The sequence below is a fragment of the Chrysochloris asiatica genome, unplaced genomic scaffold, assembly GCF_000296735.1.
Source record: "Chrysochloris asiatica unplaced genomic scaffold, ChrAsi1.0 scaffold00047, whole genome shotgun sequence".
NCBI lineage: Eukaryota > Metazoa > Chordata > Mammalia > Afrosoricida > Chrysochloridae > Chrysochloris > Chrysochloris asiatica.
In genome coordinates this window covers 17310222-17321548 of record NW_006408565.1, presented here as the reverse complement: position 1 = coordinate 17321548, position 11327 = coordinate 17310222, and the positions used below count along the sequence as shown (strand labels likewise).

The 11327-nt window shown below is 53.5% G+C and overlaps 1 protein-coding gene across 1 annotated transcript in view; it reads right to left on the bottom strand.

The window, feature by feature from the left end:
* HSPG2 (heparan sulfate proteoglycan 2) overlaps positions 1-11327 on the bottom strand; it is a 106159-nt gene that overhangs the window by 61754 nt on the left and 33078 nt on the right. The window contains exons 16-35 of the mRNA XM_006862403.1: positions 8922-9085; positions 7885-8064; positions 7603-7799; positions 7368-7515; positions 6463-6590; positions 6057-6143; positions 5912-5970; positions 5707-5774; positions 4581-4721; positions 4294-4470; positions 3923-4102; positions 3643-3761; positions 2903-3014; positions 2638-2751; positions 2428-2555; positions 1990-2076; positions 1431-1480; positions 1060-1154; positions 664-804; positions 237-428 (exon numbers count right to left, since the gene is read on the bottom strand). Of these exons, the coding sequence (XP_006862465.1) occupies positions 237-428; positions 664-804; positions 1060-1154; positions 1431-1480; positions 1990-2076; positions 2428-2555; positions 2638-2751; positions 2903-3014; positions 3643-3761; positions 3923-4102; positions 4294-4470; positions 4581-4721; positions 5707-5774; positions 5912-5970; positions 6057-6143; positions 6463-6590; positions 7368-7515; positions 7603-7799; positions 7885-8064; positions 8922-9085 (2567 nt within the window). The remainder of the gene's footprint in view (positions 1-236; positions 429-663; positions 805-1059; positions 1155-1430; positions 1481-1989; positions 2077-2427; positions 2556-2637; positions 2752-2902; positions 3015-3642; positions 3762-3922; positions 4103-4293; positions 4471-4580; positions 4722-5706; positions 5775-5911; positions 5971-6056; positions 6144-6462; positions 6591-7367; positions 7516-7602; positions 7800-7884; positions 8065-8921; positions 9086-11327) is intronic.

Here is an 11327-nt window from a genome sequence, read left to right as displayed (position 1 = left end):
GGAGGGGATTGTAACCATGGCAATGAAATGATATACGATAGGATGAATGTAAAGCTAATGTTCTCCCATGTAAACTATCACATAATTCACAATAAAACATAAAAAAAAAAAAAAAAGACAGCCCGAAGGCGAGCTGGGGTCTGAGTCACCACTGACCCCAGGGCTTGGCAGGGCCTTGGCACAGAGCGGTGCTGGGATGCTGGGGGAGGGCTGCTAGCCCTAGCTGCGCATCATACCTTGTCTCCTTGGAATGTCTCCGGCAGCTGCCAGTAGAAAGACTCATGGCCGAGCTGGGCAAAGTTGCCAAAAGCAAGCTGGGCCCCATCAGGCAAGGGCTCCACTGTGAAGCCACCTGTCAGGCGGCTGTTCCGCTGCGGGTTCACCAGGGTGAAGTCTTGGAAGTCCCCAGGCGCAAAGTGGACAGAGATCTGGAGCAGAGAGGGGGTGTCAGTCTGGGCACTGAGCAGGCATCTTGGTGGGGATCCAACAAAGGCATTAGAGTTGGTCATGGGGGAGTTGCTGAGATCACGGTAGAAACAATGAATGAACAGAGAGGACATTAGGGTAGGGGCTGGAAGCCCCGGGTTCTGGGGATAGCAGGATGGGGACATGGGATGCTCATCTTCATAGGTAATGGGGATGTCACTGGGACCAGGCTCTCACCAGGTGGCGGCTGTAGGAGGAGCTGGCGCACTGCTGGGTGACGCCCATGCAGAAACAGGGCAAGCAGCCATCGGGGTTGCTGGTGCTCAGGTGGAAGTGGTGGGGTCGGCACTGGCTGCAGGTGAGGCCTTCTACCTGGGCCTGCATGGAGGGCCAGAAAGACGAACACAGAGGGTGTGGGAACTCAGTGGGCTTTCTGTACCTCAGCAGCCTCAAAGGCCAGCCTAGCAGCCACTCCCTGCCATCCTGGAGAGCCCCTGACCACCCCATCAGATGCTGCCTGATTCCCCCCAGGCTGTGCAGCAGAGGTGACTGGGGGAGGGGATGGTGGGACGGAAGGCCTGGCAACCTGGTGGCTGTGACCAGGGCCTTCTGGCGGGCAGGGCTTACACTGACCTTGCATTGGCATTGGCCGGCAGCATCACACTGGCTGCTGATACTGCCCTGGGGGTCACAGCCACAGCCTATGGGCTCTGGTATCTGGCCGTCTCCTGAGGTGGAGGGAAATCTCTGCTGTAGCCCTAAACCTGCCACCAAGCACTCTATCCCCCTCACCCGCTGGGCCCTTAGCTCACCACTGATCTGAGAACATATATGATGGGAGCCTCCCACTTTCACTACAGTTCCCCACTTTACAGACGGAGAAACTGAGGCTCAGAAAGGTAACATCATGTACTCTAGTCAAAGGAGAGCAAAAGCTCTGTGCCAGCTTCACCTGTGGGGAGAACTGGGAACCCAAACCCCAATGGCCTCCCAACTCTACTCACTTCGGCATGGCTGACCCTGGCTGGGGTTGCCATAGTAACCTGGGGCACACCTAGGGAGAGAGAAAGCAGTTGGTGAAAGAAGGGCAGGACCACAAAATCCTGGAGAGCCTGCTGTAAACCTGGGACTCTGCTGGAGGCCCTTTGCTGGGGCTCAGTGACCCCACAGGGCTGGAGGAAACCATCAGTCCAACTCACCCATGTTACAGATGGGAAAACAGATGCAAAAAGACCAGGGAGGTGCCCAAGGCCACACAGCCAGTAAGTTAGCATGACCAGGTATCAAACCCTTTCAATAAGAACAAGGGATTTACAGGAAGATTCTAGCCTGGCTGGGGCAGGGGATGCTGGGAGTTAGAGGTAAACAACAGGTCAGACACTTCTGCAGTGAATGTCAGGTTAAAGGTTTATGCTCCCTGGGAAGGGAGCCTAGTGTCTTCTGGGGGCCTGTATGAAGTCAGAGAAGGCAACACCTCACTCCTTCTACTCAGGAGGTCCAGGCACAGCATGAAGACCCTTGGGGTCAGTCCCTTCTACACACTCCACCCTGTTACCACCTTACCTCTCACAGTGTCGCCCACTGTGGCTCGGGGAGCACGAATCACAGGTGGGGTGACCGTCTGTATCCAGAAAGCAAGTGTGGGTAGCCCTAAGGGAGTGAGGGTGGGGCACAAATTCCCAGTCAGCAGGTGGCTGCCTCTCGCCTCTCCTCCTTGCCCTGTTCTTGGAGCAAGGAGAGGAAGAGCGGGGCATGCAAGCTAATGTGCCTGAGTGGCAGGTATGTGCCAGGCACTCTACTCCAGGTCCACGTGCACCATTATACTCTCACAAAGAGATTGGTACATCCATTTCACAGGTGAGGAAACGGCGGCCCAGAGAGTGAACACTGTATCATCCACAGTGACACATGGACGAAGCGGTGAGGCTGGGACTTAAACACTGCTTCTTAAAGGAGCTGGGAGGAAGGGGGTCTGCGAGGGCAGGTGGGGGCTGGACGTACTGGCCAGCTGCAGGAGCTCCATAGCACGAGCATGGTTGACAGTCCTGTGGTGTCCCCCGCTGGGCGTCCCCATAGTATCCTGGCTGGCATTGCTCACACCGAGGACCCTCTGTGTGGTGCTGGCAGGCCTGGAGGGGCAGAACGTGGGGTGAGGCTGGGCCCTGGAGGTCCGAGATCCCTGGGGAGGGGAGGAGGGCAGGCAGAACTCACCTGGCAGGAACCTGTCTCGGGTTCACAGATCTCCGTGTGGCCGTGGCAGCTGCAGCGTTCACAGGTGCCCAGGTAAAGACCGCTGGGTGTGCGTGTGTAGCCTGTGTCACAGTCCTAGGGACAGGAAGGGGGCAGTGGGAGGGATTCCCCAGCATGACCATTTCTGGGCAGAGGGCACAGAGTGGCCAGGGCTGGGGTGAGGTCTGGGGAGGTGGGAGTGTTAATGCAGGAGGAGCTAGCTGTAAAAGTGGGGTCAGGAGCTGACCTGACAGGAAGGGCCGCGGTATCCGGGTGGGCAGGTACACTGCTCCACTTCCAGGGCGGGGTCCTGGTCAGTTCCCTCAGGCACCGCTATATCCATGCTGATGCCAGAGATCCTGGCCATGACAAGAGCCACATGAATGGACACTCCCGGTGCCAGGCCCCCTGGCACCCATCACATAGACCATCTCATTCACCCTTCAGTAACCTGTTGTGGAGGTTGTTAGGGCCCCATCCATCCTACTCTGTGCATCTATCCCAAACTGCTGTGAGCACTGTGACTAGCAGCTATCACCTGCAACTTTCCGGAAACTCTACCTTTTCTTAGCAAGAGGGTTATACCACCCACTCCCCTAGGGTAACCAGTGATAGGCAGAAATGGGACAAAAACTCGGCCCCTTTGCCTCGAAGTGGGACAACTCTGTAGAGCTGCCTGTGGGATGAGGCTGGAATTGGTCCTTCCCTGAAACTGCATCCTTACTGGGTCCCATCATCCCCTGCCTCCCGCCTTATAGAGAGACAGGTTCTCCTTGTGAATTGTTTGCACCCAGTCCCTGCCTCAGGCTCTGCTTCTAAGGAGCCCAACCTAAGACAAGCCCTGCCGGGGATGCACTCTCATCATCTCCACCTAACAGATGGGGATACTGATGTACAAATAAGGCCACAAAGCCTCTCAGTGGCAGAGGTGGAAATTGCTCCTAGCACTGGTTCCCTCTCCTATCCTCTGGCCCCAGCCCCAGGCACCTGCTTTCAGCTGGCTGGTGGGTGAAGGACGCCTGGACGAGAAGGGTGTCGATGCCTGCCAGCGCCATCAGCAAGTGTTCCCTAGTGGCTGGTTGCCCATCAGGCCGCTGCCATGCTTGCTGCCAAGTGAAAAATACAAGTGTGGAACCCCTGACATCCTGGGGTATCAGCACTGTGAGGGAGAAGGGCCTGGGGACCCCAGACATCTTGAGGTATCAGTACCCTGAGGGAGAAGAGTCCTTCCTCCCATAGGAAGGTCTCCTGGGATGGTGTTGCTCACCTCCCGGAAGGGCACAGTGAAGGTGCTAGGTTGGCCAGGACTCAGCTCCCGAGATGCATGATGTTCCAAGACGATGCCGTTGCCCTGTAGGACCACCAGTGGCTGTCTGTGCAGCATCAGGGAGCCAGGCCGGGGCCGCTGTGTCACTGTGAAGCGAAGCTCACCCCCATAGGAGGTCACCTGTGAAACAGAGTGGACAGGGCACTCAGCTGGATGCCACTGCTGGGCCTGGCCACTGTCCCAGCCCTCTCCTCCAGGCAGAATGTCTTGCACTTCTTCCAAGACAACATGACAATCCTGCTTCCAAACCTTTGCCTGTGTCGTTCCTGCTGCCTGGAATTCCCTTTCCCCTCCCCCACCCTGGTGCTCACCTTGTCGCCCCGGAAGCGTGGTGGTAGGTTCCAGAAGTACGGTCCAGATAGGAGGCTGTGGAAGGAGGAGAAGACCAGCTCCCCAGGTGCAGGTGATGAGATGCCCTCACTGGTGGTGTGGGTACCAGCGGTATTGGTCAGGCTGAATTGGGTGGGCTCTTCAGAGGCTCCATGTACCTGGGAGGAGGAGAGGAGCTAGGACAGGGGCTAGGACCTGGGACTGGTTTTCATCCCCAGCTATAGAACTGGAGATGGCACCTATTTGCCCGCCCACCTTGCATAGGTACCTGGGCGCGGCTCCAGGTGGAGCTAGCGCACTGGCGACTGACGCCCATACAGAAGCATTTGAGGCAGCCATCAGGGTTGCGGGCATTCAGATTGAAGGAGCCATCAGCACACTCATTGCATATGCGCCCCACCACGTTGTTCTGCAGGCACAGAGGTGAGAGGTGTAGATGACTCACGGAGGGCCTACCTGGAGCTTCCAACCTAATTCACCCACATGCTAGATGGGGGTCTGAAGTCCGGGGAAGTTACGGATAGAGCACACTGAGGCATCGTCACCATCTGATCATTCGCCATTATTCCCATTTGGTAATGTAGTGGTTACATATCAGGCTGCTAACCTCAGGGGTCAGCAGTTCGAAACTACCAGCTGTTCCAAAGGAGAAAGATAAGGCTTTCTGCTCCTGTAAAGATTTACAGCCTCGGAAACCCTGTACAGGGTCGCTATGAGTCAGAACCGACTCTACGGCACATAACAACAACAACAGGCAACCAACTGCTTTTCCCTTTTCTCACTGGCTGCCAGGGTGCTCACAAATAAATTTAGATTTCAAAGATAGCAACTTGGGTATAAACAATAATGATGGCTACTATTTATGGAAAGTGTCATGCACTATGCTCACTGCTTTGCAAACCACCTTGCTTACTGCTCCTAAGGACTTGGTGAGGTACTTCTTATCTCCATGCTTCAGATGAGGCAACTGAGGCTCAGGTATATGAAATGGTCTAAATAACACCATGCAACTTGCTAACACATCAGGATTATCGTCAGAACTCCCTGACTCCAAAAATCTGTCCCAGACCTTTTCTCTAGTGAACGTGATGTTCCACAGATTCTCCCCTCTTCTGAGCCTCTAATTCCTCATCTGCCAAGTGGAGATGCTAATACGATGCCACTGTGCCAGGATGAGGATTACACGAAGGTGAAAGCAAATGTACAGAGCAGATACAATGGTCACATGAACCAAAGGGAAAGGGTCTGGGAATGGAACCCAGGTTGCCTGACTCCCTGACTGCCTCTCTCAGGGTAGGGCCAGCCAGCCCCATCAGCCAAGGCGTTCTAGAGAGGATGGAGCCTCCTCCCTGCATCCCCTCCCTCCCACCGTGTGGTTGGGATGGCGTGTATACCTTACAGCGGCAGGCCTCCCTAGAGGTTCCCATGCTTCCTCGCTCATCACAACGCACAAGCTCCTGATCTGGGGACACAAAGTGGGTGTGAGCTGACAGGGCAGTGGGGCAGGTCTCCAAACATCACAGGGTCTGGGCTGGGCTCCAGGATTGGAAGCTGGAAGCCTGGAGGGGTGGCGAGGGGAAGGGTGACTGCTATACTCACTGATGGGTCTGCATTTCCCGTTTGGCTGGATGGGATTGCCATCATATCCGGGGGCACAGCTGGGGATGGCAGGGGTTTGTCAGTGGCACTCCCATGAGCCCACCCAGTATGGACTGTTTTCCCCTCCCCACCGCCTCTCCCTCACCTCTCACAGCGGCGACCTGTGTAGCCCGGGGCACATGCGTCACATGTGGCTTGGCCATCTGTGTCCAGGAAGCAGGTGTCTGAGAACCTGTGGGTAGCAGGTGGCCAGACTTTACTCCCCACCCTGAGAAGTGATTGCTGCCTTCATGGGCACAGTAGGCTTATGTTGTCTGCCTGCCAACCCGGTCTTGATCGGCAGCCTCAGAGTAACTCTAGCAAGACGGATGGGATCCATCACCCAGAAGAGGAAACTGAAGCCCAGAGAGGCCGAAGAGTGCAGAACCACCTAGTGACCAGGTTAGGATTTGAACCCAGGTCTCCCACATCCCTGCTGAGAGGCTGTCCCTCCACTCACTGTACTACCCCCACCTCCCACCATATCTGTCCCACCCTGAGCCATGTCTGACCTGCGGGAGGCGTCGATGTATGGGCAGGGGCAGGGCCGGCAGGCGGTAGCTGTGGTCTTTGTGGCATCCCCAAAGAAACCTGCCTTGCACTTGTTGCACTGTGGCCCCTCTGTGTTGTGCTGGCAATTCTGGGGGGAAGAAGAAGGAGTGACTAGGGGTCTACAGAGCAGGCCCTTCCTCCCTGAGGCTACACTGGACCAGTTGACAAGTTCTGGAATGTGTCTCTAAGGACATTTGGCTCAGCCTCCCCCATCATGCTAAAATTACTCCACAGCGTCCAGGACACTCTCTTGTCTGATGGGGACTCCATCTCAACTGGCAGCCTGTCCCACACACCTACTTTATATTAACCTAAACCTGCCTCCTTCTTCTAGTTGGCATCCACTGGCCACTTCTACCCTTAGGAGTCTGGTTTTCCCATAGATGACAGCTCTGAGGCTTAGAGGTAATACTTTTGTCCTCATTCTTTTCTTCTGTCAGCTCCCTCCACTACTGCTGGAAAATGAGCTATGACTTCTCGGACCCTTCCTCCTCCAACTGACCTCCTACAGGCCATTCTTCAGATGGCGCCCTCCAGGACTGATCTGACCAGAGAGAAGGGAGTGGGCCGTTCACCTCTCTTGTTCTGAACACTATACTTCTCCTAATGCATCCGGAGATCGTGATCACCTCCCTTGTTCTGAACACTATACTTCTCTTAATGCATCCAGAGATCGTCATCACCTCCCTTGTTCTGAACACTATACTTCTCCTAATGTATCCAGAGATTGTGATCACTTGCAGCCACAGCAGTCATTCTGGAGGTTTATGCTAAGCTTATGGGAACAAGACCTTAGTATTCCCTTTATATTGATTGCCCTTGCCCCTATCACCATCCAGTGCCCGAGTGCCAGGGCACTACTCACCAGGCAGTGACCATACACAGGGTCACAGGAGCTGGCATGACCATTGCAGTTGCAGCCAGAGCAGGTGCCCAGATAGGGTCCACCAGGCACCCGGGTGAAGTGGGCATCACAACTTTCACAGGACAAGCCAGAATAGCCAACAGGGCATCTGCAAGGGTAGGACCAAGAGACTGACGGTAGGAACTGAGGCTCTGTTCTTTGTCTCTGTGCTCCCCAGCCCTACTAGTTCACACACCTGCACTCTTCCACACTGTGGATGCGGCCATGGCTGGTGGTGTGGGTGACAGTGGTATCCATGGTGATATCACTCAGCCCCACACTGGCCATCTTGGCATTGTACACGGTCTGGATGAGGATGGCCTCCAGGCTCTGCAGAACCTGCAGCATCTCCGCCCTCTGCACTGGCCGGCCAGACTCGTGGATCCAGTGCTCCTGGGTGTGAACGAAGGAGAAGTGGGGGTCACCCCACCTGCAGTCTCCCTGCAGCCCCAACCCTGATGGCTCAAGCACTACCCACCTCAGAGAACTGGACCTGGCGTTGGTTCAAAGCACCAGGATAGGTGGGTGTGTGGCCCCGGGAGAGTAGGCGATATCCAGCACCCACAAGGACCACGTCTGGTCGCTGTACTGGCTCCAGTTCTCCACGGGCCAGCTCGTAGCGCACCTTGTAATGCAGGGAGCCGCCGTAGGAGTCCACCTGGAGAGACAAAGTGGATCAGGACCCAGTAGCCACTTATAGCTACTGCGTGGGAACACTAATAGCTCACTGTGCCCACTACAAGTGGTTCCCACACTTACAACATGCTCCCCGCGTGCCTGGCACTAAGCTGGGCACACGAACACAGAGATGGGTGAGACTCAGCTCTGTCTTGGGTGCTCAGTCCGATGAGGGGTTGATGCTTCATTTTGCATCGTGTTGGCTAGGCTATGGTTCCCAGTGGTCTAGCCAAACACTAGACAAAAGGCTGTGCTATAATGTAAGCTCATGCGATGGAATGTAATCTCCTTCAGTGATGTTAATGTAATGCACCATCTTCCATAATGTAATCTACGGCAGTGTCACCGGTTCAAAGAGGACTTCCTCAGGGCGTGTCTTCTTACAGATTCCAAACAGATACTTTGGCAGAACCCACTTTCTCTCTGAACTCTGCACCCTCCTTTCACCTGACCTATAGATTTTGGACTTTCTACCCCACTACAAATGTCTATGTCTATCCCCTAAAGTAAATCTTTCTCTCTCTATATATATATCTATATACATATATCTATAGATATAGATATATCACTTGTTCTGTTTCTCTAGAGAACCTTAAGACCAGGGGAGGATGATAAGGCTATGCAGAAGATCCCAGGAGGGGTTACCAAACACAGCCAAGTATGGGAGAGTGATCAGGGAGGGCTTACTGGAGGAGGTGATGTCCTGCTCCTCACAACAACTGAGCCACTGCCCACCTTCCCCTAGAGCTGAGTCTGTCTTGTTGCCCACCAGCTTTAGAGGGAGCAGAGCCTGGGCAAGCTCTGGGCAGGTAAAGAGGGGCTCTGCCCAGCCCTCACCCTATTGCCCAGGAACTGTTCAGGCAGAGCCCAGAAGGAGTTGTGAACAAGGAAGCGGCGGGACAGGTCGACCAGCTGGAACTCCTGCAGTGCGATGTCTATCTGTAGCTGGGTGGAAGACAGGGGTGGCATACTGGGCTGCGTAGGCGTCGTCACATTCACACCTGCAGGTGGCACAGGGAGGGGTGAGGCGCTAGATGTCAGGACCCCTAAACACTGTGCCCATCCAAGCCACCCACCTCAAAAAACACAGGAAAGTTCTGAGAGAAATTCAACTCAAAGAGAGCTTTGGGACTCTCTCTTAAAGGCAAGAAAAAGCAGGGGGGCTTATTCCTACAAAAGATTTGGAACACTGTTTCCCCCTAGCAAGTTCTAGGGGAAGCCAATGCTGTGGGATGGTGGTTGGGATTCATTTGGGAAACACAAAGTCTAAAGGATTCTTTGCAGCAGGACTACTCAGAGCCTTTTGTTTGCAAATAGATCTGTGGAGTTGGAATAGCCTCCAGGGGGCAGAAGTGAGTTACACACAACACACACACACACACACACACACACACACACACACACACACACACGGCTAAAGAACAAGGGTTAGAGCCACAGCATCCCTGATCTCCAGCCGTGTGAAGGGCAAAGGTTTCCCAATCTGTGGTGGGAGTGGTGGTGTGCCCTAGAGTAGGTTCCAACTCATAGTGACCCTGTAGAGGGTTTCCTAGGCTGTCAATCTTTATGGGAGCAGAGAGCCTCATCTTTCTCTTCCGGAGTGACTGGTAGATTTGAGCTACTGATCTTACAGTTAACAGCCTACCTCGTCCTCCACTATGCTACAGGGCTCATCTCCCAAACTGTAAAAGGGAGTAATAGTGGCCTGCCTCATAGATTTGTTATGAAGATCAAATGAACAAATTAGTATTAATTGTTTAAAACAAAGGAAGTGCTCAAAACCATGTTTAGCTATTCTTGTTGCTGTTGTTAAGAAGGTCATCTAGCCCTATCCTCTTTTACACACAGACATACGCACACATGTGAGCACACACAGAGGGATCAGGGATTCTCTCTATAGCATCCTTTGAGATCTCTAAGAAAGAAACATCTAAGATAATGTGCTGTGATGATGAAAACTGCCACTCTGCACTGTCCAACATGGTAGCTGTTAGTAACATGTGGCTACTATGCAGTTAAGATGTGGAAAGTTACGTTAAGGAACAAACTGATTAACTTAAATAGTTACACGTACCTAGTGGCTACCACACTAGACAGTGCAGGTCTCAAGGATGGGAGCTCATTACCTACAAAGGCAGTGCTTCCCACCTTTGGGCAGTTCTGATTCAGAAAGTTCTTTCTTTCTTGAGTGTCCATCTTTCTGACAATAACGTCTACCTTGGTTCTGAATATAACCCACTGTGGTCATGGGGAGGGTGTCTAGTCCTTCTCCTACTGAACTCATCCCACCACCACCCAAGTCCAGGACACACTTTCTAGTGTGTCCTCCTCTCTGTGTATGTTTTCCAGCCTGCTGCATCCTGACCACCATTCATAGGCAGGCCACCTGCTCTCCCTCGTGTTCCTACCTACCCTGACCATCCATGATTTCAATCAGACAGGTCTAAACAGCTGTGTGGTCCCAGGGTTGGCTCACAATCTCTTGGACCTTCAGCAATCTCATCTTTAAGACAGTAGAAGTAGGCTGGGCCTTGCAAGCTTACTGGCAATTCCAGGACTGGGGACATTAAGTCCATGGTGCAGATGTGAGTGTTCACAGCTGGTGGCCATGAGAGCTATTATTCCTTATTTGGAGGACAACTCTGGGAACAAACTAACTTTAATGCAAGCCATGCTGAGGTTCCTCAACCAACAGAGGGACAGAATGAGAGGTGTGTGGAACTAAGCCCTCCACACACCTCTGTGAGGAAGAAAAGGAAGCTCAGCAAAATGAAGGACTATCTGATGTAAGGTGTGAAATGACAGAGCTAGGACTTGAGCCCTGGTCTGCCTGATGTCTGGGCTCATGACTTAGTTACCTTGCCATTCTGCCTCCCAGAGACAAACAGAGAACTGAGTCCAACTTCCTGCCTTTCATGTTTGGGAACACAGGCCCAGAGAGGCCAAGAAACTTGCCCCAAGTTTCTTGGCCTCTCACATAGGCAGGAATTGGTGTAGCTGGAGGTCAGCCTGAGGTTAAGAAGACACCAAAGCCTTTGCTCTTGTGCGTTGGGGACCCTGGCACCTCTCACTCTGAGGAGGATGACGTTAGCAAACACTGGGTGCTTACCATGGGCCAAGCTCTATTCTGAATGGCTTACATATATTAACTCGGAAAATTCTTTTAACAACTTGGTTGTTGTTGTCAGTTGCCGCTGAGTCGACCTCTGACTTATGGTGACCCCAAGTGTTACAGAGTAGAAT